Source organism: Pseudopipra pipra, chromosome 10, assembly GCF_036250125.1.
Source record: "Pseudopipra pipra isolate bDixPip1 chromosome 10, bDixPip1.hap1, whole genome shotgun sequence".
NCBI lineage: Eukaryota > Metazoa > Chordata > Aves > Passeriformes > Pipridae > Pseudopipra > Pseudopipra pipra.
In genome coordinates this window covers 4481836-4508973 of record NC_087558.1, presented here as the reverse complement: position 1 = coordinate 4508973, position 27138 = coordinate 4481836, and the positions used below count along the sequence as shown (strand labels likewise).

Genomic DNA, 27138 nt, shown 5'->3' with positions numbered 1-27138 from the left:
CTCCTGGGAGGTGCCACCAAGGCAGTTTTACTTCCTCCTTTTCCAAGCACATCTTCCTTATCTCTCTTCGTATTCTTCCAACCAGGCGTTTGCTACGCCGAGTTCGGCGTGCGCGTCCCCAAGACCACGGGCTCTGCCTACACCTACAGCTACGTGACCGTGGGGGAGTTCGTGGCGTTCTTCATCGGCTGGAACCTCATCCTGGAGTACCTGATCGGCACGGCCGCGGGGGCCAGCGCCCTCAGCAGCATGTTCGACTCGCTGGCCAACCACACCATCAGCCGCTGGATGATCAGCAGCGTTGGGACGCTGAACGGGCTGGGTACGCCGCGCTTCCGCGTAATGAGGGTCTGGAAAGCAATTGGAAGCTCGTCAAAAGTCAGACATGGATATTAGGCTTCATTCATTATTTACTGTCTGTCTGGCTCTGCTACTTTGCCTCGGTGGCCGGGTTTACAGGCAGGGTTTGAGGAGATGGGATACGGGATACTTTGAGCCCCTTCAGGATGAGCTGGAATTTGGAGTAAACGCACAGAAACAGTCAAATGTCAAAGGGTAGCGACAGCACAGAAACACTTCACCCAGTGCAAACGCTCTGCTCAGTCCCATTGGGGCACACACAGAATTTTGGTAGAGAGCACAAGCTGGTGTCTGCGGTACTGCCATGGACAAACTCAGGGCTGTGGTGATCCTGCATGACCATCATTTCCAGCAGCAGTCCATGGGTCCTACCAGTAATTAAACCAGTCAGATGTCCTGTACCTGTCATGAAAACTTCATGACTGGTGGATTTTTAATGAGTATTTGGCAGATACATGTTATGCAAACTGGGACCTGATCACTTGTTTGCTGCTCTCCCAAAACTCTGAACAGGGTCTTTAGGCATCAAGATTTATCACCTTAATTAAATAACTTTAACTGGTGGAGTTGAGGGCATCTAGAGACTGCCTTTGCAATGAGACCAGTGGGTTCTGCAAAGCTTTAAGGTCTGGAAAGTGTTTAAAACTCCCACTCCCCCACAGAGTTCCTGGCGATGCTGTGGATGGAGAGTAACACATCTTTTTTCTCTCACCTAGGGAAAGGAGAGGAGTCATACCCTGACCTTCTTGCTCTGGTCATTGCTGTCATTGTCACCATCATCGTGGCTATGGGGGTGAAGAACTCGGTGGGGCTGAACAATGTGCTCAATGTCATTAACTTGGCAGTCTGGATCTTCATCATGATTGCTGGACTCTTCTACATCAAAAGTGACAACTGGGCTGAAGGGCAATTCCTGCCCTTTGGATGGCCAGGGGTAAGTCCTGGGCACATGGAGGGACACGCAGCACCCAAGTGGTGCCTCACACTCAGGTTTGCTCATGGGGTGCTTCCACTGCACCCTTCAAACCCCAGCTCTGCTAAACCCACCTATGCTTTGGCCAGGGACCTCCAAATCCCAGGACTGTAGGCTTGGATCCAGACCAGCTCGGTCCGCCAAATCCAGAGACTACAGCAATGCTTTGCTTTTATCTCCTGATACCTCTTAGGATAAACCCAGAACTTTTCCAAAACATCCTCCTGGAGAGCCAAACTCCACATGAAAGCATCCCCCAGGAAATGCCACTAATTGTCAGGCCATGGAGCAAAATGCTGTGGCCATCCAAGGCAGGGAGCTCCAGAGGAGCTGGCTCAGCCTCTGTGGAGTGGGGAGATACTTGTGTTGGCTGTTTTTCAACAACAATGTTCTCAAGCATTTGTTTTGAGCACTTGATAATGCCACCTGCCAGTACTTATTTTATGGACGTTCCCTCATAGCTTACTGAGAATTTGGACATATTTGGCTTTTTTAGCTTGCTTGCACTGGTTTTTATCCAAGGATGAACAGAGACTGAAAATATCTCAGCTGGCCTAAACCCAAGATAATTTCTCAGATTTATACTGCTCGACTCCATTGGGGTTTTGTGCAGAAAAACAAGCAAGAAAGTAAAGTAAACCAAGAATTTTGATTATTGAAAGGATCCCAGGCTGCCATACAGTCCCTGCACCTCCCTTCAGTAAATCAATACCTCTCTGCCAGAGAACAACAGTGAGAAGAGCACTGAGGCTCACTTGAGACCAGAGGTCATCTTTACCTTTGGGTTGTGATTGGCTTTTTGTGCCATACAACAGGAGTGAAAAAGAGGAAATAGAAAACATCTGTTTTGCTCCAATTCAGCTCACCAAGTTGAGAGCAAAAACCCATAATTTTAAAAGGTACATATCCAAGACATATCAAACCCAATAGGGTGGTCCCATCATGTTCAGCTGGTTGATTCTGTCACAAGTTGTTTGTAAAAGTAAATCCACCAAGCAGAGGTGTGAGATCACCAGCAGTGTAGGGGATACTTTAAAAAGGTAATTACAGATAGTCCCTAAAAGAGGTGAATTTTACTGTGTTCTCTATCACCAGACACTGAGATGACAGAGATGTGATGGACAGGTGGTGCCCAGCAAGCAATCTAGGTGCATGCAAGGGTTTCACAACTCCAGATCAGCTCACTCACAGCCAGGCAGTCTTTACCCTGCTTCAGCGTTTCTTTCCTATAAATGTCCTCGCTAGTATTGTATATTTTAAAAAATCACATTTAAAAAAACCCTAAAAAGTACAAATAATTCCTCATCTAAGGGCTCCAGTGTGTGCTCCTAACCTGTCTGCAGCTTCCAAGCAAAACAGAGGTTGTTTGGAGAGCGGCACACATCTGATTGCTGCTGCTCTCTCCTGCTTCCTCTGCTAACGGCTCTTGCTGCCACATGAGACATCTTGCTAACACAGAACGTGTAAACATGTTCCAAATCCCTACTAATATAAACGGATTTGGGGTGGAGGATTGTGAAAGCAAACCTGAAATTGGTTGACTGTTTTCCTCTGCTGCTGGGGCCCTGAGTGTGCACAGGTTTGTGGTGTGCCATGGGTCACAGGTGCCTCCAGTGACTCAGGACACACAGGGAAACCTTTCCCCCAGACCAGATCACTGGGTTAGGGGCGCTCCCAGGGTCGGTCCCCAGCTCTATGTGTGCGTCCCCTGACCTGCCCTCACTCATCCTTTAGCTCAGACAAGGAGCAGAACTGGGGTCCTGCAGTTTTTGCTCAGCTCCCTCTCCCTGGCTGGGTACCAGCCTCCCTCCTGGCACCCAGAAGTTTGATCCTCCACGCAGGTGCTCAAAGGGGCTGCGACCTGTTTCTATGCCTTCATCGGCTTCGACATTATCGCTACCACGGGAGAAGAAGCGAAGAATCCCAACACCTCCATCCCCTATGCCATCACAGCCTCACTGGTCACGTGCTTGACAGCATATGTGTCTGTAAGTAACACCTATACAGGTGTACAGAAATGTACAAAAATATGCATGTAAGCATGTTTTATATATATATATATATATGTACAGTGTGAGTCCCTTCTGGGCATCTGCACGGCTCCCCTCTCCAGTCTGAGGTGAGGTGAGCCAAGGTGCCAGTCTGACTCTTGGACAAGGTCCCTTTCCTTGGTAGGAACTGACATCAGCTTTGTTTCCATGTGCCTGCAGTACCTGCCAAGGCTCCTCTTGGCCATGGCCTGGTTTGTCCCCAGGCTCCTGTCACCTGACAAGACCCCTCTTCCAGCTGCAGGGACATGTGGCAGACTATTCTTTTTCCTCATCCCCACCCACAGCTATTTTTGCATCCAGGAGTGCAGGAAAGCAGAAGGAGAAGCAGCATTGCAGCATCCTTTCTCTGTGTTTATGGGAAAAGCAGCACTGCCTCTGCTGGAGATATGGGAGAGGGTCCAAGGGAGGGGAGGGATGGGCAGGGGTGGCTGTGTGAGAGATTCTGCTGCTCTGCAACCCAATAAATGCATGTCTGTACTCAGGGATTTTCCCTGTAAGGGAGCAAAATTGAGTCATGAAGAGAAAAAACATTGTTCTGATAATTTCAAAGAAAGCTTCTTGCAAAACCAAATTCTTTGACTCAAATAGGATCAGAGTGTTTCCCAAAGGAATGCAATCTGGATTTGAGGTCTGTCCCATCAGGAGTGCATGACTCAGGTAGTGCTGTCCCAGCAGTGGAACGTGGCCAATAAGAGTGTTAATGACCCCGCCAGCCCCACCAGTCAAACCAGTCCCACTTGACTCCTGCATCACCACTACAGCAAGGTTCAAGGGTCCCTTTCCTGCTTTTGAATAGCAGGGGCCAAGTTCACACAGTTTTCTGGATTAACCACCCCACAACAAAGCATGTACAGTCCTAGCCTCCAGCATTTTACATCCCCTCCACAGGGGACACAGGAGTACAATCCCAATCAGACTTGAAATTTTTTGGGTTTCCACCCTTGACAAGCAGCCCCCACACCCTGAGAGTCCCTTGGAGCTGCTGGAGCTGCTGCTGAGACCTCTGTCCTGCTCCTCTCCCCTTCCCCAGGTGAGCATGATCCTCACGCTGATGGTGCCCTACGATGCCATCGACACCGAGTCCCCACTGATGGAAATGTTTGTGGTCCACGGCTTCTACGCGGCCAAATTCATCGTTGCCATCGGGTCCGTGGCCGGACTGACCGTCAGCTTGCTGGGCTCCCTCTTCCCAATGCCCAGAGTCATTTATGCCATGGCTGGTGATGGGCTGCTCTTCAGGTCGGTCATGCCCATGCTGGCATTTATTTTTGGCCCCTTGGGATCTGGAGGGGAATTGTGCAGGGGGATGGGGGCTGTCCTGTGCCCCAACACCCCGACAGTGCAGGGGGCAATGGGCACACAGTGACTCAGCGCTTGCAGAGCAGGGCACACACCAAAGCAATAGCCTGGGGGGAAAATATCAGGAGTGGTCTACCCAGAAGTTTCTCATTTGGTGCTGGTACGTGGAGGTTCCTCTTATGTGAGGATGAGAGTTTAATTCCAGAGTTACTTGCAAAGGAGATCAGCTTATACACATAAAATCTAGGCACTTATTTGCAAGTGTTCCAGTGCCCATTTCAGAGCTGCTCAGACCTAGATCTAACTCCAGATCCAGCCCCAGCAGTACTGCCAGTCACCAGCTTTCTGGAGTCTAAGCTCCAAAAAGCAGCAAGAGCTGAAGGGGTCCCAGCTGTGAGTCTGTCCCTTCTAGCTGGGGATGGGTTATTGCAGCAGAGAACTGCCGTGATGTGAAATTTTAACTTCCTGCAACTCTTTTTTGCTCCAGGTTTTTGTCCCACATCAGTTCTTACACGGAAACCCCCGTGGTGGCTTGTATCGTCTCCGGGTTCCTCGCAGCGCTGCTCTCCTTGCTGGTCAGCCTGCGGGACCTGATAGAAATGATGTCCATCGGCACCCTGCTCGCCTACACGCTGGTGTCCGTCTGCGTCCTGCTCCTCCGCTATCAGCCCGAGAGCGACATCGACGGCTTCGTCAAATTCCTCTCCGAGGAGCACACCAAGAAGAAGGAGGGCATCCTGGCTGACTGTGAGAAGGAAGCTTGCTCCCCAGGGAGCGAAGGAGAGGAGTTCTCCGGCCCACCGACCAACACGTGTGGGGCAAAGAATCTGCCATCGCTGGGGGATAACGAGATGCTGATTGGGAAATCCGATAAATCCGCCTACAACGTGAATCACCCCAATTATGGCACGGTCGACATGACCTCGGGAATAGAGGCAGATGAGTCTGAGAACATTTACCTCATCAAGCTGAAGAAGCTGATTGGCCCTCGATACTACACGATGCGGATCCACCTGGGGCTGCCAGGGAAGATGGACCGTCCGACAGCAGCCACCGGCCACACGGTCACCACCTGCGTGCTCCTGCTCTTCGTCCTGATGTTCATCTTCTGCTCCTTCATCATTTTCGGGGCAGACTACATCTCCGAGCAGAGCTGGTGGGCTGTCCTCCTGGTCGTGCTGATGGTCCTGCTCATCGCTGTGCTGGTGTTCGTGATCTTGCAGCAGCCAGAAAACCCCAAGAAGCTGCCCTACATGGCACCCTGTCTGCCCTTCGTCCCTGCCTTCGCTATGCTGGTGAACATCTATCTCATGCTGAAGCTCTCCACGGTCACATGGATCCGATTTGCTGTCTGGTGTTTTGTGGGTGAGTCTCAGATTCATTTATTTTAATTTTTTAACTGACACTTCTTTGAAAAGTTGTTAATAATAACAACTTCCCTAATTAGAGTGCTTAGACTGAGGCTTCTTCAGCTGGGACATGCCCAATCCTTTTCGTCTGCCCCTTGTCATCCTGAAGTTCTCAGAGACCTCATTTTATCAAGCCCCTGAACCACATCTAAATGGAAAATTACACCTCCAGGAAATGTCAGTTTGATGGAAGCAAACTGCTCCATGCAAAGGTGACTATTTTGATGGCTTTTTTGATGCAAGGTAGGCGGGTTCTAGAAATTGCCTCGCAGGCAGGTTTCATACAGATATCAGCCTGCTTTCTTGCTATTGCACCCACTTGAGCTCTTCAGCAGCCCACACCAATATCTCAGCACTGTGTTTCCAAAGCCTGGAGCTGCCCAACCCCAACAGCCCTGGGGAAGACAGAACCAAGGGACCTGTAGAATGTATCTCCTTTTCTTGTCTAAATTCTTAACTATGTGGCAGGAGCATCTTAGGACTCACAGGCTCTGTTGTGGATCCTTGTTTTTCCAAATGTAGGCTTTCTGATGCATAGCCAGGAGTCCAGCACAACCACAGTTTCCCTTGCTTTACATTGCAACCCACTTACTCCACAAACCCAAGAGAAATAGGCAGCTCTCATAGCTCCTCCATGCTGAGCCACTGAGCAGGAGCTGCCACCTGCACTGTGTGGGCTGGCTAAGCCACACTCGGTGCTTTTTTGGCCCTTGAAGGTGATAGGTGAAGCTGTAAATCCAGGGAAAGCCCTTCTACCTAGAAGCAAAGATGACTCTGAAGCATCAATTTAATCTGCTGTGATTAAGTACTTTCCCCTGTGGATACATCTAATACCTCTTCAGCTGCCAGCAATGGCAAAAAGTCAATTAAGCCACTGCATTAGGTGTTATGGGCTCCAGCAGCCCATCCACAGATGTTTGTTTGCTGGGGGAGGCACATCCCATTGTTTTTTCTGGCAGAGATGTGTGGTCCTGATTTAACATCACAAGCAGTCCCCTGTGGTCAGTCCACAGCATGTGGAGAAGTCTGGGGTTTCTCTGTGCACACTGTGGTGTAGGTTAATCCCAGGATCAACTGGAAAGGAGATCTCTGGATACATTTGCGCTCAGGGAAAGCATTGGTGCAGGAGGGTGGGATCAGGTAGGGGTAGTAGCTAGCTGGGGTCCAACCCTCTCCCTCTCACCCACCGCAGGTCTGCTCATCTACTTTGGCTACGGGATGTGGAACAGCACTCTGGAGATCAGCGCCCGGGAGGAGGCCCTGCACCAGAGCACCTACCAGCGCTACGACGTGGACGTCGACCCCTTCTCTGTAGACGACAGCTTCTCCTTCGCCCCTGAGGGTGAGAGCTACCCGGGCTGGGATCCTCCCGAGGACAAGGGCTTCTCGTACCAGCAAATGGCGGGCGCCAAGGAAAGCCATCGGACAAGTAGCAGGTCGAAAAGCAAAGGCAGGCACAAAGCGCCATCAGAGGCTCTCATTGCCAACGATGAGTTGGACTACTCGCCCGAGTAGCAGGACGGGCAGCGGGGTGCCACACCACCCAGACCATGAGGAAGGGTCCCTGTGGCTCCCTCGTCCTGTCCCATCCTCCCCGGGTCCTCCACCACCGCCCTGCTCACCTCCGGTCCTCGGGACACGCTCTGCGATTGCCGTTGACCCCGAACCAAAATCACTCGTGGCCCGTCCCAGCTCCACCAGTCGGGTCTCGCCCCGGTGAATGCTGGCTGATCCCCCAGCACTTGTTGATCTCCTGGCGCCAGCTGCACCAGTGGAGGCAGTGGAGTGGGAGACGTGCCAAACTGGCAGGGTGTTGAGAGGTGGAAGGAGCCACATGAGGGGACAAGACAAATTGTCCCTGGGGAATGTCCACCCGAAGGCCGCAGCAGTGGGATGTCACTCTTACATTTTTGGCACTTTCTTGGCATGTGTATTTTTTTCCTTTGAACCACCTAAAGTGACAGCTGAGCCAGAGACACGGGCATGTGGATAGGTACAAAATGGAGATGGACAAACTCTTTCCCAGGAGTTGTTCAGAGGTAGATGGTTGTTTCCATCACATGGTGTTTCCGTGGCCCGTTCTGGTGCGAAGGCACTCGGTGCACACAGCAGTGCTACCCCTGAGTCCATCCCCACATCCTGAACTCAAGTACCCCAAATACAGGGATTCGAAATTAATCCATGTCTTAGTCCAACCTTGAAGTCCCAGCACAGCCCAACATCCCAAATCTGTGGTTGCGACCCTGGTCCCATTTCTGGTTGCAGCGAGGGCTGTGACCCACTCTTGGCTAACCCACTTTTTAGGAATGGTCGACAAGGACCACGCGCTGCTGCTCTGAGCATCACCTGTCTGAGGCTGAGCGCTGCTTCCAGCACCTTGTGTCTTTTGCAGAAATGACTGCACCATCATTCCCTCACCGCGCTGGGCACATTTCAGTGCTCGCTCTGGCCTCAGTGCTTCGGGGATGCATCCATGCCCTCACAAAACAGCAGCGTCCCTGGGTCAGCCACGCCTTGACAGGGCTGGGCCACACGGGGTGAGCAGAGAGGACTTGGCAGCTGAAATCTGTCTCCCTGCTGCCATCTCCGCCTTGTACCATTTCCTCTGACTTTGGCTTGGTGGGTGCTGTATGAAAAACACTGAAATGCTGCTCGTTCCTTAAGTGTCCATATTTCAGTCTGAAACCAAACTGAGCTGCTGGCTCGCAGGGCAGAGGTGGTCAGCAGGTGGATGTTAAACCTCCTGAACATGGCCATGGCCCCCAGCAGTGCCATCAGATTCCCTGATGCCAGCGTCCCCACAGAACCATTAGCAGTGATGGGGTTTGGTCAGTGATTAGCAGCAGGTCCAGTGCTGAAGCCCATCATGCTTGGTGTAAAACACTGCAATGGAGGAACATCTTATTGAATAAATAATAACAAAAAAAGCACCCCATCAGACAGCAATGCCCATCCTCCTCCTGGCTGCTGAAGGCCACAGGTGAATCCATCCGTGGGGCTCCTCAGCACAGCCTAGACCAATCCCTGGTATCAGGTGCTGCTGCTGGCATTCCAGAGGAAAATTTAACATCAGTGGGGGCAGAGTTTCCAACATGGAATTATCCTCATGGATATTGAGAACCATTAACACTTTGGTTCACTGAATGAGACTCAACCCCCAAAACACTTCCTGGCACCCTCTGTGGGTAAGTGGCTGCTGGGTGCAGAGGGTGCCTGGACGTGTGTCCACCCCCATTGTTCCCAGAGCTCAAGGGTTCAATGGACAGGCTCTGCCTGGGGCCACAGAAGTTTCCCTGCAGCGCCTGTCCCAAACAGTGACAAACTACAGTCATTCTCCCAGTGGAGAAGAGTATCTGATTCTGCAGATATTAACCTGGAGCGCTGCGGGCAAGCCAAGGGATGTTTGACCTCTGTGGGGGCTTCCGACTGGGAGTGAGGATTTGGTTAATGGACTTGTAAGCTTTGCTCTGGCATTGCCTCCTGCTGCCCACCCCTACCACGCTCCTACAGCAGAAAACCGGAGTGTGTCCCACCGAAAAACTGTTTGCAATGTGTGCACCGCTCACGGGCCAGCTTGGAAAACCTTCCTGGTGGTGCTGAGCTCCTCTCGCAACGGTCACCGCTCACTCATGCTTGGCTGCTCTCCTCCTCAATGCCTTAGAAGTTCCCAAGAGAGATGGCACCTCGCAGGTCTGGCGTTACATTTTCAGGGAGAAAGATTGATGCTATTTTGCTACCAGCTCTTGTACTGTACCATATCCCAGGTAGTCGTTTTGTCCTGCTTCCTCATGGTATTTAGGCATCTGCCGAGCCACAAACTCAAGCCCAAGTACCCTGTTGAATCAAAGCCCGTTATTCTTCTTGCAGCCTTAATCTCTTGCTACAGAGCAGTTACCAGTTCCAGTGTCTGTCGTCATGTCTGCTCTAGTTATGCCGTATAATTTGGTGGGGGCTTGACCCCTTGCTCTTTGGTGTCTGTAGGAACCTCTCCATTGGATCCAAGCATTGAGTGAAGCCCTTTGGCTGCTCTTGTTCCCATTCACCCATCTTCCTTCCCCTTCCCAAGGAAGTGCTGGGGCAGGATGGCTGTGCCACATCCTGGGACTGCCAGGAAACAGCATTTGATGCCACAGCACTGTCTGGTGCGGATGGGCTGCCGTCAGCTCTCGCCGTGTCAGGGGTGGAAGCTGTACCCTCTTCCCAAGCCCACTACATCCCACCCAATGGAGCTGTTCAAGGAGAAATGGCCAAGCCACAGGCTGGGTCAGGCCTGGTTCACAGCAGGATCCCTGCCCCCTGCTCCGGGTGGCAGTTCCTGGGGAATATGTGGATTCAGTCTCCATTTGGGAGCTTATGTGCTGTCTCTTGTAGCAGTGTTGGGGTCTTCAGTGGGCACGAGCAAAAGCTGCCAAGGCAAAATGTCCAGGTGTGTCCATCATCCCTGGGCACCGCTGGCCCCTGGGACAGTCTTGGGTGCTGCAAGAGGCACAAGTGCTTGTTTTGCTGTAACCCCAAATCCAGCCTTTCTCCCTGGGTGCCCTGAGGGATGTTCTCACATCCCTGACCATCACAAGGGCACAGGCAGAGCGGTACCATCCCGCTCCCACCACCGGTGAGAGGCACCCCTTCATGCCTGACCACCCCTCCTGAGGGGCCCAGTGCATGGTACAGATTGAGCATAAATACCTCAGACCTTCCAGACCAACTCTATAAGATCTCAGCCCCTCCACAAATTCACTCTGCACCATCACAACCCCTCAGTCCGAGGCCCAGCACGCTGGCATCCTCCACATGGCAGCGAAATCACACCCTGAACTACGTGGGATGTTGTAAATCCAGCTTGTAAATGACCTTCACTTTGTTTTGTTTGGTCTCTCTGATGTATATCTTGCTTTTTTTTTTGCAGGTGGTACTTTCTGGTGTAACAATTCTCTGCAGTTCTGGTATGAAGTTGGTGTATTTGTTAAAAGCAGTTTGTTATATCCATTTATTTTCTTTTTTTGTGGTTTCCAGAATCCCATTGGTGCATTGTACAATGGGATCTTGTAGTGTGTCATGAGAAAGAAAAAAAATATGCAGATATGTTATGGAGTGATTTTTATTTTCAAATGATTGTGTTGTTGACAACTATACATATAATACATATATATAATCAAGATACTAAGAAAAAAATCTAAATTTACCAAATCTGTATATTTTAATAAATGCATAAAGCTTTATTGTGTGCCTTTATATTTAAAAATCAAAGAGGAACTAAGGGATTTGTAAAGAAAGCCAGATACAAATGTGTCTTAGTATCAGTTTCCATAGTAATGTAAATCTTTTAAATGAAAGACTAAACCAAAAAATAATAAAAGAAAATTTCCCATGTAAATTTTGTTAACCCAATCAGTACCTGAAGGTCTGATACTTTTTCAGTGCTAAATTGAAGCTAGAGATGAAAAAAATCTTGCCTTAAGTGCTTCAAAATTTCCATTGTAGAAGATCCATTTCAGTGAGCTGACTTTGGTATTGACTTGCATTGTTGTGAAAGAAAATGGTTATCTGTTTACACAATTAAAAAAAAAAAAAAATAGAAGGAAAAAGCCTAAAGCTAATGACCACAGGTTGATTACTGCAGTGTGAAGCCCTGGGGAGCTACCTGGCCTTTCCATCTGCCTGTGGTGCTGCTAGCACCCACCTTTCCCTGGAGAAACTGGAGTGTCACAGCACTGTCCCCTCCCTGCACAGGTACCGGCACTATCGGGAGCCAGGTTTCACTTGTGAAGACACAGCTGCCTGTCCTCTTTGGGGTGCTCAGGGCCACCAGTGTCCCCCCATGGTCTTCTTCCTTATATCCTTGCTATCTGGGGAGTGGGGAGGCTACCAGGTGCATTCCCATCATGGGGATGGGATCACCAGCTCCAACTGGTCCTGGTGGAGCTGGGGAGAGCTCCACTGGGCATCGGGGATCTCCACCCCCACAGTGGGGTGGCCACTACAGCTCACACCCACTGCTCCAGACTCGATGGTAGGCACGGTGTGGAGCAGTTTTTACATTCAAGACAATCCTATTTGACCCTGTTTTGAGGCTTTGAGTCAGCAAACAAGCACCCAAAGCCTTCAAGAGCCGACAGTACCATGGCCATCCCCACCTCTGACAGCCCACAGGGGAGCAGCGTGTTTGGGGAGGGCACAAAGCAGGTATTTCAGCTTTGATCCTTTAAAAACTTGAATAGTTTAGTGTTCTTGGTGCTTCCTTTGAACACTTCCCCTCTGCCGTGCCAGCACTAATATCCTGTCACATTCTTGGCCCCTTCTCCTCACACCCCACAGTTGCAGACAGTACATTTTCCCCACAACTGCTGGGGGGTTGTTTTGTTTAGTTTGGTTTTTTTTATTTTCTTCCCTGAAATAAAGTTTATTCCCTCTGAGCAGCTCGCCCAGGGCTTTTCAAGGGTTGCATTTGGGATCTGACACCGGTAACTTGTGACCATGGGCAGAGCAAGCAGAGCCCTGGCACCATGCCCTGCCAAGGGGCCCCAGCCCCACCTGCCTGAAGATCGTGGAATCACAGAACGGGTAAAGTTGGAAGGGACAAGGTGCAGTCCAAGGATGTGGACAGGAAAAAACCCCTAAGGGCTGCCTGGCAGGGCTCGTTCCCCATCAGGCCATGCACCTCCAGCAGCACCAACACCTTGCCAAAGACCCGAGTCAGGCACCTGAGAGCGGTATTCCTGTGCTTTCCCCTCCCGCTTTGCTCCAGGGCTGCTTGCGGGGCAGCATTCCAGCGGTGTCCTGCTCCCACGCCGCTGTCAGTCCCGGGGTTAAATCCCGGGGCTCAATCCGCGGGGCACAATCCACAATCCCCGGGCAGCCCGCACAAGCTGGCACGTCTGTGCGCCGCCCCCTCGCCCGTGGCACCCGCACATCAATGGCAGCACTGACAGCGCCCGGCGCGTACAACAACTGCCTGTGCCCTGCCTGTGATGTCATGGGCACAAGTGTCCTGCCACCGGCCCTGCCCGCCCTGGGGACATCGCACAGCACGGCGGCGAGGCACAGCGCACACAACAGAGCCGCCTTCAAGGCTGCGCGGCGTTAGAGGCAGATGCTCGGGCTGCTGCCCATCCCTGGCCCAGGCAGGCAAAGGGTCGCTGTGGAGCACAATCAGCCTCCCTTTGGCTCGTTTTAAATGCTCCAGCCTCTGCTTCCCGCAGGGAGGTGGGGGGAGGTGGGAGCTGCAACAGCCTTGCCCATGGCTGTGTTGCACAATTTGGCTTCTCCTGAAGCAGATCAAGGTGAAAGGACAGTCCCGAATCCACAGCCTTGTTTTCAAATTATTCTTCGTCACCCCAAACAATTTGGTTGTTCAGACCCTTCTCCTCCCCTCACCTTTCCATTGTGGCTCTCTCCATGCCCATCCCTGAACAGCAGCTATTCCTCTTTTCCCTCTCCTGGCTTACACAAATTATTTGAACTGAGTTAACATCTCTGGGAACAGATGGGATTTTGTATCAACATAATTAAATTGCTACAGCCTCTGGTAAGGACAGAGTCAGATCTTGATCTTACAGAGTTTTAATCAGAGCGATGACCCCAGATCAGTCTCTTCTTTTAGTTGAGAGCACTTCCAGCAACACGAGGTCTCAACTTTACAGTGCTGGGGGTGCATCTCCACCACCTCAGGGAGTTTCTAAGTCTTCTTCATAACAAAGAATCCCACAAGTCGGTACTACTGGTACAAGCTGCTACTGGGAACATCGAAAGAGCCAATGAATAAGATAATGGTCAGTTCCGTGCAGGAAGATTACTCATATTTTAAATATTCCCCACTTAATGCCACAGCAGAGCAGAATTTTTCATCCTGAAACTGCTACCAAAAAAAAAAAATAAAAAAAAAATCTTTGGGAAACTCCTGTCATGGAAAAACTAGCTATGGAAACACACAGGAAGGAAGGAAAAAAATGAAGTCAGAGGTTGCAGGTACTCTGTTATTTATTGTACAGTATTTCACTGAAAGTACAAAGGCATCATCAGTACTCACCAGAATTGTATTGTAACAGGTACATTATACTGCATGTTAAAATGTGGTGCTTTAACGAGGCAATACAGAACACAAACTTAGAGGAGGAAAGCGAGGAGTTTAAAAAAATGTAAAAATACATTTTTAGTAACTGGTCTGTACAAAAGAAAGATAAGAAACTAAACCAGAGGGTGGGGATAAGAGCCCCCAAAGTCATTTATAACTATTTGAAAAGGCACTGTTATCTACCGCGTCATTAGGACCTTTGGGTTCGGTTTCCTTCATACTGATGACTGTGGGGGTGGGGGAAATACTGTTACTAAAATGATGAAACTGATACAAAAGTATTTACAGAGAAAGGCAGAAAAGTCCCCTCCTCTTGTTCCAAAAGAGAAACATTCGCCCGGTGGGAGAGGACAGCCTTCCTCCCTATCCTCTCTCCCCAACTGTGCCAGAGCCGAGACCTTGAGCAGGGGAAAGGAAACAGTGAGGTGGGGGGAGAAGCTGTCAGAGTCCTTCTAACAATGGGAAAGTGTCTCTCTCATTTCTGTTTTATTGCTTTAAACTCTCCTATAATCAGGGGAGCTAGAAAATAAACTAAAATCCCTAAAACCCACATGACAACCCCAAACCATCTGAGTCATCCTGGCTGCAAGAAGACAGGGCAGGCAGTCAAGGACAAACTGGGGAGGGACTAAGAGGTAGGGCTGGCTGGAGCTGTCTTTCTAGAGAAAGGGGGAACAGATGGGGGGGGAATAATGCTTCAAACTACCAGACATTTGTGCTGCTTTTTCTAAATCTCCCCCTGGGAGCCTGACAGCCGTGTGTGTCAGTAGGAGCAAACCCAGGGCACACAAACCCACCAGCCAAAGCATCCGACGGCAGCCGTGGGGCGTCCCCGGGGCGGTTACACGTGCGCGCTCTTGGCGTGGGTGGGGGAGCTGGACCCCGAGCCGTAGTAGAAGCGGTTCTCACCGAACGTCTGGGCATCTCCCGAGCAGCAGACGATGACACAGCCACCGAAGAGGCAGAGGGCAGAGCCGATCCAGCCCGTGTACAGGGAGTAGCCGAAGCTCATGATGGTGGTCTCGCGGTGGGCGCACACCGGGAACCAGATCGTCGCGACGACACCGCACATGGCTGGGGAGAGAGGGGGAGGAAAGAGTCAGGGTTCCAAACCGGAGGGGACTCCAGCATGGAACCCCACCACGGGACACACAGCATGCCAAAAGGGAAGGAAGGCTCTGTAGGACAGGGGACAGAGACGAAGCCCATCCCTCCAAGAGGTCTCCGAGCCGGAGGCCTCATGAGAGAGGGAGCAAGAGAGAACAACCATCCCTCTCAGGAGCCAGCAAACAAGAAGAAAAAAGAACTGCTGCCTGACACAATCTGATATGTTTATGAGAAGGGGAAAAGATTTGTTCCCCTAGAATTATTTTTAAGGAGGAAGAATGAGAGTCATCCCTGCAACTGATGCTCTGGAGGGCTGCAGAATTAGGAATAGGTTAAATATGAAGCAAGACCACAAAAGCTGTATGCATTAGTGACAGAGCAAAATCAGTGGCCCAGAATCACCTGATTTAAATCACTATTTTTGCATGGGCCCATGTGCTGTGTCCTCAGCCCATGTCAATCCACATCATTGCAGTGGCTCTACTAAATGGTCACACAAATGTCACCAAAATATCCCGGCAAGGCAGAGTAGGGCCTTATGAAATAGGAGCAGAAAATGGGCAGAGACGAAATGAGCAGCAGTTCAGCATTATCAGGATTTTTTTATGGAGAAGAAAATGTCTCACAACTCTGGAAAGCAGATTCTGCTTCCCTATGGAAAATTTCTATCAAGTGATGGGGTCAAACCTGGCAAGGCTGTCCAGAAACTTACTGAGTTGAACAGAAGTGGGACCTGGAGGGTCTAAACAGGAGTCTACCTAGAGTGTACAACGGGTCAGAAAATGCATGGTTTTTTCCCACAGAAAGCAGGAATGCTGGTTCAGAGGTGCTGTGAGGTGACGTGTGAGGGAGACAGTCCCCACAGAGTCCCTGCATGCACCGAGGGCAACGGGAGTTGATGGTGTTAATCACCTCCCATGAGCAGGTCCTAAAACAATACTCCTTGATGGCCTGTACATCTGAGAAGAATTAATGTGTCAATATTTACTTGCCTCCGGGACAAGCTGTGCAGGACTCCATCCTTGTGGCTATCAGAGAATGAGAGCAAAACAATAACAGGTCCGTGGCAGCGTTACAGATTCCACCGACCGCGTTAAAAGGTATCTGGAGGCAGTGTCAGAAAGTTAAGGTTGCAAGAGGGAAAAAGAAAGGGGTGAAATTAAAAATAAAATTGTTTAGTTAAAGCAGAGAACAAACCATAGCTCCTGGCCAGTACAGCAGAAAACCCATCCCCAAAGCTGCAGTTATTGTGAGAGAAAATATTTTCTTATGGAAGAGAGAAGAACATTTGAAGGATGCTAATGAAGCCAGTAATAATTTTGGGCCTCCTCAAAGCAAGGGCCCCGCAGCTTTGGAAGGAATTTTTGGAGAAGGCAGGGAGGGGAAAGAGCATTTCTCCTGCGTGTGGAGCAGTCCTGCAAACAGCTCATGAGCTTCCAACGCTTTAAAACAAAAATGTATCAGTTGGGAATCCACAAAGCATTCTAATGGGCTCTGGAAACAAAGCTGCTTTGTTGTCCGAAAAAACACAATCATCTTTTCTTTTTTCTGTCAGCAGTAAATATATATAAATATATATATTTTTGTCTATAGACTATAAGAGCCTTATCTATCCAGACCCTCCCCCACAACACAGGAGCAAGGAAAACACTTGCACTGGGGTGAGAAGAGCTCTCAGGGATGCTCACACAATGGCATCTCTTTGTGTGTGTGGCCCCACTACATGTAAACCCATCTTATTTTAGTGCTGACAATACCAGAAAGCTGTGAAACACAAGCCAAGGACTTTGCATGGGTCCTTTTGACCTCTCTGCCTTTGGAGGCCACCAGCTGCCATCAGTCACCAGTGACCCCGTTGCTGAGCAAGAGGGATGCCCTGGAACAGGACTGGGTTTCATTGCCCTGCACAGATGAGATTGGGCTGTAAATCCTCCGAGGAGATGGGAAAAGGACAGTCAGCAATTGGAATGCCTCTCCATGGATCCAAATATTGGTCTAGTTGTATCATAGGGAAAGGCTGAAAAAAACCAGGTGATTTGACAAGGAACCCAAAGGGATTGGAAAAGGCATTTTAGGGCAAATTTCAAGTTCTGAAACAGCTGCCTACATGGAAAAGGAGTGCAGATGGAAGTTATCATCCCTTCTCTTCTGTTAATGCCGAGATACCCTTTGCCTCTCTCTAAATAAGAAAGTCTTCAGATAGTAGAGCTGCTGTAGCCAATATAGCCTAGGAGAAAAGGAAGTCCTTCAACAAACAGAAGGAATATTTTCTATTAGAACAACCAGGTTAGCTGAAAAAACAGGCATGTTTTGGAGCACACACGTATGGAAAGCTTGCCTGCTTTTTGCATCTGGAGTAGGCAATCCTGTAGAAGCTACTGCCTCTACCTAAAATATCTCAGCTCTGCATGGCATGAATGTCCTTGCTCCACCAGATTCCTGTGAATCCACAGGGAGATATTCCAGCTCCCAGCATTTCCAAGTCCTTTTTTGACTGTGAACTTGCAGTAGCTCAGTCTGCTGAGCTGAAACTCTTAATATTCTACATTACAGGAATATTTGAGTCAGATGGAAGTGCACAGAAACAAGAAGCACAGAGGGTACTTGGAGAGCTGGGGGAGAGGGAGCAGGATTACTCTAACTCAAGGGACAGTGAGTCCCTGCCAAATTCCTTAACAGTAAGTTAAGGCTTTCTACAGAATAAAGAAGTTTTCTTTCACAGCTAAATTTAACTACTCTGAGTTGCTGACTCAAAGTCACACAGATTTCTCTTTCAAAGCATTTGGTTGAAATAATAGATATCCACAATTTTTTTGTTCTATGCTCAAGGTAATCTTTTTCTCTTGATACCTATGGTTTTACAAGTAAAACTCAGGCAGTGTCCAGAAAAGCTCATTAACATCCTTTGTTTAGTACACAATAGCTGATAGGTCATTTTGTAGTAGCAATTCCCATTAACTGATATATATTTCACTGTGTTTTCCAGTGTCTCAGTCTCTCTCCTCCATTAGGAAGATGCCCCTTTGGTTACCAGCAAGGGGACCCCAGATTAGTATCAACAACACGGGTTTTTCCATCAACACCAGCCTATGAAATGTTTTCATGCCAGCTCAGAGCAAACCTCTGCTGATGGTTGTTTTCAACTATAAATCAATTCTCTCAGTCAGATAGGATCAAGCCAAGCCATAAACACATCAGCAGCAGGATAGGAGGGCGTGTACACAGGTTGCACTCTGCAGCCTGCGATTATCAGTGGACAGAAAAATCAATGGAATATCTGAGCCCATTGTTTTCCTGGCAAGTTTTCAACTTCTTATATATATAATTTTTTTTTTTTTTTTTGCTCCATGCTGTGTTTCAACCCCTATTTTCCCTTGTAATAAATGTCAGTGACAAACTGCCATCCCTCCCCCAAGGAAGCGAAGTTTGCCATGGGGCCAGTTTCCCTGATTGTATTCCCACTCCCCATTTCTGCTGTGTTAAGGAGTGTTTTGGGGGTTGTTTTCTTTTAGCCAGAGCTCTGGGACTTGCTCTCTCCTAAGAGGAAACGTCTGGAGCCTGTGAGGTTCTGGAAACCACAAGTGAGAGTTCAGTGGCCAGGGGGAAATAAGAACAGTCCAGAGCATGTTACTTCTAGAATATAATGGATTTTAAGTCGGTATTATATCTCTCAAGGCCTGATCCGTGCTTGTTAAATGCTCTGGAACGGTAACACCTCATTTTGCAAGTAACAGATAATTCATCAACCTAAACAATGTCAAAGTCCAAAGCTCTGTATATTATTCTTCTTCCAAAGGGACTGTCTTGCTGATCAGCCTGGAAAAATTTGAGCTTTATAAAAGTAAATGTGGGTTGGTTTGTTTTTTCTTAAAAAAACATTTCCTTTCCTCACAGGATCTACCTAGTGGGAAAACCATGTTCAGAGGCAGAGGGGAGCCTGGCCTATGGAGCACCACAACTCTCCATCATCCTTGCACATCTATTCTCCTCCCTGCTGTCCCACCACAGCACGACCAAGACAGGATAGTGGCACAGCAGACCCAAATCCTGGTGTGACACTGCAGGATAAGGGGTTTCACTTGTTCTAGTGCAGCATTATCCAATATTATCACTGCAATTTGCCACATGTGTTCTGGTCCTGTCATCCCATTACCCTTTGGGATTTTTAGGGACAATCTTCCTGCCTCTGTGTCTGCAGCCACAGAAGCAGAACTGACCTGCAGCATGGTTCTCCTTGGCTAGAACCAGAAACTCCTGGCTTTTGTGACACAGTGCAGCTCTGCTGGGCCTCCTCATCCTGGGCAGACTCCTCCAGCACTGAAGTTTCACTCACAGGCAGAAAATAACCCCACTTATTCTTTCATTTTGTTGAGCCCAGATCTGTGACTCAAGGTTTTGGGACAGGGATGAAAATCGCATTCTAACAGCTCTCTAATGTGGCTCTTTGTGATTAGGATGCTCAAAACAGGCCCTATAAAGCTGATTTTAGGACTTCCAACCACGATAATGTGCCCCTAAACCCTACAGATACTAATAGGGCCCCTTGGACTCAATCCCTTAGATTGGGATGTATGGACTCGTACTAACCACAGGGGGCCAGAGTAGGGATCACTTGCATAGAATAAGCACCCAGGGGACATCCCTTCTGAGTGTGCAGCCTATATTCAGTGCCCACTTGAAAAAAAATAAGGAGAAGAAGAAGAAAGAAGACGGGCATGATGTCAGTGCTGGCTGCCAGTGACCAGCAGAGCCACACAAAGAGGCCACTTTCCCTCCCCCCTCCTCCTCTGCCACACAGACGGGTGAAAACAAGGCACCGCAGGCTGTTGCTGAGATGACGAGGCTTCAAGAACATGCAGGTGTTGCATGGGGGACAATGAGCTCCACAGTCTGTGCTGCTCAAAACAATCTCCTCCACAAGCACTGAGGGCGGGAAGAAATTCCCAGGGGAACTTGGAGGCCAAGGACTAGGCTGGTCAGAGGGGGTTGGGAGACACAGGGGACACACCAGCCCTCTTCCCATGTCCATGCCCACTCTGTGCTCCTTCCCCTGCTGCTTCCACAGGACCAGCCCTCGCTCAGTAGGGGCTTTCCCTTCCCACACGCCTCCATTTATTTCACCCTGTTGCATCCGCAATGCCCTGTGAAAATTTGGAGGTCATCCATTCCCTGGAAGCAGCTTGGTACTTTAGGTCTTTTTCCCAAAATAACGTGGCTTCCACAGCAAACCAGCAAAACCAGTGCCTGCAGGCCATGCCTGAGGACTCACAGGACAGAGACAGGGGGATTCCCATCCCTCCTTCCTCACTCTGCTTCACTCCCTGCCTCCTGTCTTTGTCCCCCCACTCCTGTCTGTGCCTTTTGTCCACCCCACAGACTGCAGGGATGCTGGAGAGCTCCAGAGTCAGCCCAGCCTGGACAAACATCCTTCCAGGTGAACACGCTCAGCCAGCCCACACCATGCCATCCTGGAGCAGGGGAAGAGCTCCAGCTCTCCATACGCAGCAGGTGCCTTACCCAGGAGGATGATGAGGATCCCTCCCAGCTGGGACCGCCGGTACTTGGCTGCTCCAGGCTCGTGGCCCATCCGGATGCAGGGCAGGACCGTTATCAGCAGGAATATGGCAGGAAGGCCCAGGACGGAGGCGGCGATCATCAGTGCTCGACATGCTTGGACATACCCTGTTGGCAAGGCAAGGAAAGAGGATTTGGGTTATTTGGCACAAGAGAAGGAGACCTTTGGACAAAGGCTCCTGTTTGATTAGATCCAGAGACTTGCATGGAGTATGGGAGATGGGATCATCCCTCGGGTAAACATTAAACCTGCGCCAGGCGTGAGGCGGCGAGGCCACAGTGCAGTGGGCAGTGCATGAGTACAGGATGTGCAGGCTCAGAATTTTCCAACAAACAAATAGCACTGCCTGGAAAACACAAGCTCTTCCCAGCAAGACACTGAGAAATCATGGAGCTGGAAAATATGGGAAGGGAAAGTAGAAGAAATGGCTAGGAAGGAGTTTTCCTATAGCTTTTCATAGCAAGAGCTTTGATTAAATAACAAGAATTTGCAGTCTTCAAGATTAAATAAAGGCATTTAAAGTTTTAAAGAATCTCCCATCATTCAGAGGGTTGAATAGTGGAAGACCCACTACTGAAACTCTCAGGTCTGTGGAATACTACGAGGAGCTGCCCTGAGGTGCTGAGCAATGTTGACCTGGGAGGAGGAGGAGGAGGAAGAGGAGGAGGAGGGACATTCCTCAACCACATCCCAGTGCTGCACCCCTGGAGCTCAGCCTGGCTGTGGGGCTTCAGAGAAGATCCATGGCTCGAGCTGACCACTGGCACAGCTCTTCCTTAGGGAGAAGTGACTGTACTTTGCAGAGCTGCCTGAGTTGCCATAACTGAGGGCCACGTTATTCCTTTGGGTCCCTACAGACATCACAGGATCTCCTGGCTTTTCATCATCTCCCACTCCTCTCCTGCCTGTTCCTACACACAAGGCAGCAAGAAACAATAGGAAATCAGGGGCTATGGGTGTGCTGGGCAGGACTATGGCGTTTCTGCCACTCTGGGAGGGTCTATGTATCCTAATATATGATTTTAAAAATATTCATACGTAGACTGTATATATAAATTTTATTTATTTTATATACAATGTATATATACACTATATAAAAGTGTATATATACAAAAGAAAAAGAACCAGTGTCAGATTTGCCCCAGTATCTGGTGACCTCCCCCAGCTCCCGAGACAGTCTCAGCGGGTGTGCTGGCTCCTTGTACCCTCTCAATAACAAAGCTGCCAGATACAGACACAGGGTTTCATGATGCCTCAAACAACAACAGCACACTGGAGCCTCAAGCATGTCCCACTGACACACGGGTATGGCACCAGGAATGAGGACTTACTGTTCCTGGAAATGCAGACTCTCTGTATATTGAATATTTGCTTGATTTTTTTTCAAGAGGAAACTTAACAAAAAAAGTTACCTGAGGAATTCAGGGCGTAAAACAAAGCCTTAAACAAAGGTGATGGCAGTGCCAGGTGAGGTTTCTGTGCAATCACTTCCAATTAAACGAGAATACCAACAATTCATTTTAAAGACTTGATTCAGACCATGAAAGACTCTTGGGCACACCAGGATAAATTTCACCAGGATAAATTTCCCTCTCATGGCAAGCTGTGGGTATCAAACAGGCTACAAGCAGAAACATCTTGGTTTGTAATTTGTTTCTGCTGGAGGGAAGCCTTGCTCTCTGCTGCTGCAAGACCCATTTACCTATTTCTTGAGTTGCATTCAATAACGTTTCTTTGGGACAAACACTCACTTCTCTGCTGGATCAGATTTAACAACAGGAGTAATAAGAAAGGCAAACCCTCTAAAATAAAAGTATACACACACAGAGAGAAAGGGAGAACAGGAGTGAATCTGAGAGACTCAATATTGCTGAGCACTGTGTGACACAGACCAAGCTCTGTAACAGAGAGAAAGTCAGGAACAATCCCTTTTACCTCTGGTAAAACAATTTTCACATCAGTTTAAACAAATAAACCAAGAAACATGAAAGAAAATGACGAGGAATAGTAATTTCTATGCTGTCAGCTTTGGGAGAGGCACCTCTGACATGATATAGGAATTGCAATTTAAAGCACAGGAGAATGAAGCACTTCAGAGTTAACAGTGATTGAAACGGGCAAGATCACAAACTAAACCTACAGGGACCAGACCTCACTAGACTTTGGCAGGTTTAGTTAGCTCAAAATGCTAATTAAACACCTTGCTTAATTTTTGCTTTGTAATAAACTAGGTGAAAATTGCTATATCATTAAAAAACATCAAGACAAGTTAAATATAGTCACATCTGTTTGCTGTGTAAAAGTTCTGTCTTGCCTCAGAACCTTGGGAAGCACAAGACCATCAAGACTAATGATGATCTTCCAAAAGATTAAAAGCCATAGGAGCATTAATAATAGATGCTGAAAGATTCATTATGCTCCAAATCACTTTAAGGAATTGAGCCTTAACGTTTGTAATAGTTCACCATCCTCTTGAAATACTCTATTACACCTCAGTGTGCTCTGTATGTTTTGCAGTGCAATCTAGAGACAAGATATGAGAGGAACAGTGAGCTTTTACTCAGAGCAATGATTAAACATTAACTGGATTTTCGTAGCCACAGATAACACGATACCTGGGTATGATTAAAACCAGGTATAAATCAATAGGAATCCTGTTAAGAGCTATCATTCACATTCTTTAGGGTATTTAATGGACCATCTCTTGTGCTGATGAAGCTGAAGGAGCTCCACCACGAGCTCCTCTGGCAGCAGGACCTGTGCTGCTCCGGGCAAGGCTTCACCCTTCACTCTGGGTGGAAGGGGGAGGATGGGACACACGTACCTGGCAGTATGAGGATGTCCACGAGGGGCTTGCAGTGATAGAGACCTGTTGCCATGACACAGTCTGCCCACAGCCCCTTGGATCCCAGCTCATCCATCTTCCTGCAGGTGGTGATGGTGTAGCCGCAGGTCACCACCCAGTCGTTGGTGGCTGTCGCCACAACCACCCCGATCCACCCTATAAAACTGCAGACAAATCCAGCCAGGTGCAGGCAGGTGGCCACCATCTCTGTCCCTTGCTGGGTCGAGCTGGACAGGACAGTGCCCGCAGGGGTTCAGCGAAGCCGCCCGGCGAGATCCCGGTTGCTGGGAGCAGGAGGGATGGGGTTTGGCAGGATGAGGTCCTTGATCAGGCTCTGCTGAAAGAACTCGGCTGCCTCTGCCCAGCTCCCTCCCTGGGAGGGGTCAGAGCTGCCTCCAGCCCCACAACACATGGGAGGAGCGAGCGGGGAGCCCCAACTTCTGCCAGTTCATCCAGAGCGTCCGAGGGGAAGGAGGGTGTGGAGAGGAGGAGATGCACAATCACACCCAGCCGTGCCTGAAAAACAAACCAGAGGGGTTTATTCAAATGCAAACAGCCTGACCATTCAAAATTCAGCATCGACGGAGAAAAATTAAGGCAGTGTTTGTGAGCTGAAGACAAATGGTCACACTGGTACCTCCTCGTGGAATGATGAGGGAAGAAACGTGGTGGACGGAGTTACTGGAGAGGTGGAACTGATCAACTCACCAAAGCCATCAGCACGGCTGCAGTAAAGGGACAAAATCACTCTGGGGTCTTTCCTGGTGTTTTCAGTAATTGTAAAAATATAAAAGACCCATCACTGCATTCTCTGCTGCACCTGGGTTTTCAGAAGTATTAACTAACAGTCACCGAGTCTTAAATATCTGTATTTTTAACAGCATCTTATTTCCACTTTTGAACGCTCAAAATAGAATAAGCAGATTTTAACTGAGACTTTTAGTCTGAGTCAATTTATTATATGAATTTCAGTGTATTTGATAGAACAGGAACAGCCTGCTTCAAAACGACAAAAGAAGGGAAACTTTGCAGCTCGTTCTGCATCAGGAAAAGCAGGCAGGGAGGATATTTTCCTAACGTTGCTTTGTATTTTCACAACACATAAATGAGTTATCGCGTGCCAACACACTCCTAAGGATATTTCCTCACTGTGCGTCCTCCTCCAGCGCTGCTGGGTTTGCCAGGGGAAGGTTTGGATCTCGGCAGATGCCACGTGCCTGGAGAGACCACTAGTGGAGAGCTGTCTGTGGTGCACGGGGAGGGAAAAGAGGCAAGAAAATGACACTGCAATGGATTTGATTCACTCCTAGAGCTGTTAGTGAGAAATAGTGGAAGCTCCACTCTGCGATTAAGGTGTCGGGAATGAAATATATCCTGCTCTTCACCCTCTTTTGTCCAACGGTATTTTTTCCCATTTTTTAGCAAATAAAGTGAAAAACATGAACAAGAGCATCCTAAACTTCATCTGTCATCTGTTCCTTAGATACAAAATTCAAGGACATTGAGGGCACAGTTTTGTCACGAAGCTTCATCCACACATTGGAGTTGCTACATAAATAGCTGAAAATTATCTTTAAAGAGAAACTTTTATAATAAATAGAAGTTTAATAGTTGTTTTCACATTTGTTTTATATTGTTGGTTACTCCTTGGTTTTTTGTGATACCTGGTTTATGGTATTTTTGTGAAAAATTGACTTTCCTGATGCTATTCCAGCTGCCTACATAACTTACTCCTCTACTGCACCCACTTCCAGTGGAGCATGTTGTTCTTACATCCAACCACCATTTTTATGTTGCCTAGGGTTCAGTTCTAGATAGATTTAATCTTTCTCCAAACAATATCCCTGTTTATCTATTATTCAGTAGATAAACTTGTCTTCTCTTGAGTGAAACTAGTGTTGTTCCACTTCTTGGACTGCACATTTGCTTTGGATGGATCACGTGTCACCTCCTGAATTTGGAAGGAGATTACAAATTTCATCCCAAGGCTGAGGTTAGAGGCATTTTACACAGTGATAGTGCAGGTGCATCCTAATGTACAATAAAAGTATTTTAAAAATGCTGCAAGGTATTAATTTGCAGGTTGCAAACACATCCTTCTGTAATTCAGTCTCCTACAGTTACATCTTCCTTAACCACAAAACCTTCTAACTCCATGTTTTCCTTCACAAATGTATTTATCAGGGACTGTGCAGCAGCAAAACAGGCAAGGAATAAATTTTACACTTTGGTAACTAACACTATTCAATAGTACTGGAGCTGGAGCCTGCAGAGCACAGTGTGAATTATTTCACTAATGTCGATAGAGACAGAATTTTATCTGTCTTATAAATCACTCCATCAGTAGTTAAGTGAGTATAAGTTACTACGAGACAAGTGAACAATGATTTATAAGATCAATAAAATATGAAATAAGAATGACTTTCCCAGTAATATGCCAAAGAAACTGAATCACTTTGGGCCACAGTCTTAAAAGTTACCCTTTTAAAAGACACTGCTGCACACACATTTATTTCAGCAACAGTGTGAACTCCTTAAAGATCAATCTTTTCACCCTTCACTCACAGTTTCTGTTTGATCCTCATTGTTCTCTCTGACAAAAGACAGGAGCTGCAATTAGTCATAGCCAAGCTATCAACACCCCATGGCTCTTTCTCATCCAGATGACTCACCTTGAACTTTTTCTTTACATCTTCAGCCCTCCAGCTGCTCCCTATTTAGAAACATAGCAGTATGAAAATGCAAGATAGGATGCAGAATAAAAGCAGGTTTAAGTGGTACAGCTTGTTTTTCATTTTCTTCTATACTGAAGGCTGAGCTCATGAAAATATCAATTTATCCTGGCTTATACCACCCCTTTCTCTCCTCAGCTGTAAAACACGGGCAATTACAAGGCAGCATTAAGGGTTTGCAATAACCTGAATCATCATCAGGATTTCCTATATGCAAGAACAGTTCCTTAAAACAAGGACAAAGCATTTTTGCACTGATTTGAGGAGAGGAAAAAATACCAAAGTGTGTGTATGTGAATGTGCTTTCTTATCTGCCTAGAAAAAACTCTCAGGATGCATAAAATCACCCGGAAAACCTCCAAAATATTACTTGTGCCAAAAGTTTTATTTTACTACAATACAGGGTGTTTTTAAGTGACAAACAGAATACAGTTAATTGTTATAAGTGGTGGAAGCTCAAGGTAAATGGAAGACTCATTCATTTACAGCTTAGAGGAACTGCTCCCTTTTTTCATCTCAACTGCTCTTTCCCTCTCCTATTCAGATTTTTCTGCTATTTAAGCTCTCTGATAGGACACAAAACTTGTGTTAAGCAACACAATCACGTGGTTTACAAAAACTAAGAACTCCCAAGAGTTGCTCTAGGAAATATTTCCCATCAGCAGTAACCATTTTTTCAGGAAACACAGTAAAATTCTCATTTCTGATTTTAACTT

At 48.1% G+C, this 27138-nt stretch overlaps 2 protein-coding genes across 5 annotated transcripts in view; one reads left to right on the top strand and one right to left on the bottom strand.

Annotated features, from left to right (window-relative positions):
• The window catches only part of SLC7A14 (solute carrier family 7 member 14), a 30574-nt gene extending 19263 nt beyond the window's left edge, over window positions 1-11311 (top strand). For all 3 annotated transcript variants that reach the window (XM_064665811.1, XM_064665812.1, XM_064665810.1), the window contains 6 exons: window positions 86-322; window positions 1077-1294; window positions 3175-3321; window positions 4415-4623; window positions 5171-6048; window positions 7285-11311. In XM_064665811.1, the coding sequence (XP_064521881.1) occupies window positions 86-322; window positions 1077-1294; window positions 3175-3321; window positions 4415-4623; window positions 5171-6048; window positions 7285-7607 (2012 nt within the window). In that variant the 3' untranslated portion in view covers window positions 7608-11311. The remainder of the gene's footprint in view (window positions 1-85; window positions 323-1076; window positions 1295-3174; window positions 3322-4414; window positions 4624-5170; window positions 6049-7284) is intronic.
• Window positions 11312-14051: 2740 nt separating this feature from the next.
• CLDN11 (claudin 11) lies at window positions 14052-24123 on the bottom strand. Of its 2 annotated transcripts, none has more exons than XM_064665814.1 (4): window positions 23670-24123; window positions 20788-20952; window positions 15073-15237; window positions 14052-14561 (listed from the first exon to the last, which is right to left on the bottom strand). In XM_064665814.1, exons 1-4 carry the CDS (start codon window positions 23893-23895, stop codon window positions 14527-14529), a joined length of 591 nt encoding a protein of 196 aa, XP_064521884.1. In that variant the 5' UTR covers window positions 23896-24123; the 3' UTR covers window positions 14052-14526. The 2 variants fall into 2 exon arrangements, with proteins under 2 accessions (XP_064521884.1, XP_064521883.1); XM_064665813.1 differs by having other exon boundaries at window positions 14961-15237; window positions 23670-24121.
• Between the last annotated feature and the right edge of the window lie 3015 nt (window positions 24124-27138).

Excerpts from the sequence above, each read along its gene's own strand:
- CLDN11 (XM_064665813.1), bottom strand. The coding sequence starts at position 23,895 with ATGGTGGCCACCTGCCTGCACCTGGCTGGATTTGTCTGCAGTTTTATA. Across the intron at positions 20,953-23,669 it reads GGACATCCTCATACTGCCAG|GGTATGTCCAAGCATGTCGA; the intron begins GTACGTGTGTCC and ends CCTTGCCAACAG. Across the intron at positions 15,238-20,787 it reads GATCCTCATCATCCTCCTGG|CCATGTGCGGTGTCGTCGCG; the intron begins GTAAGGCACCTG and ends CTCTCTCCCCAG.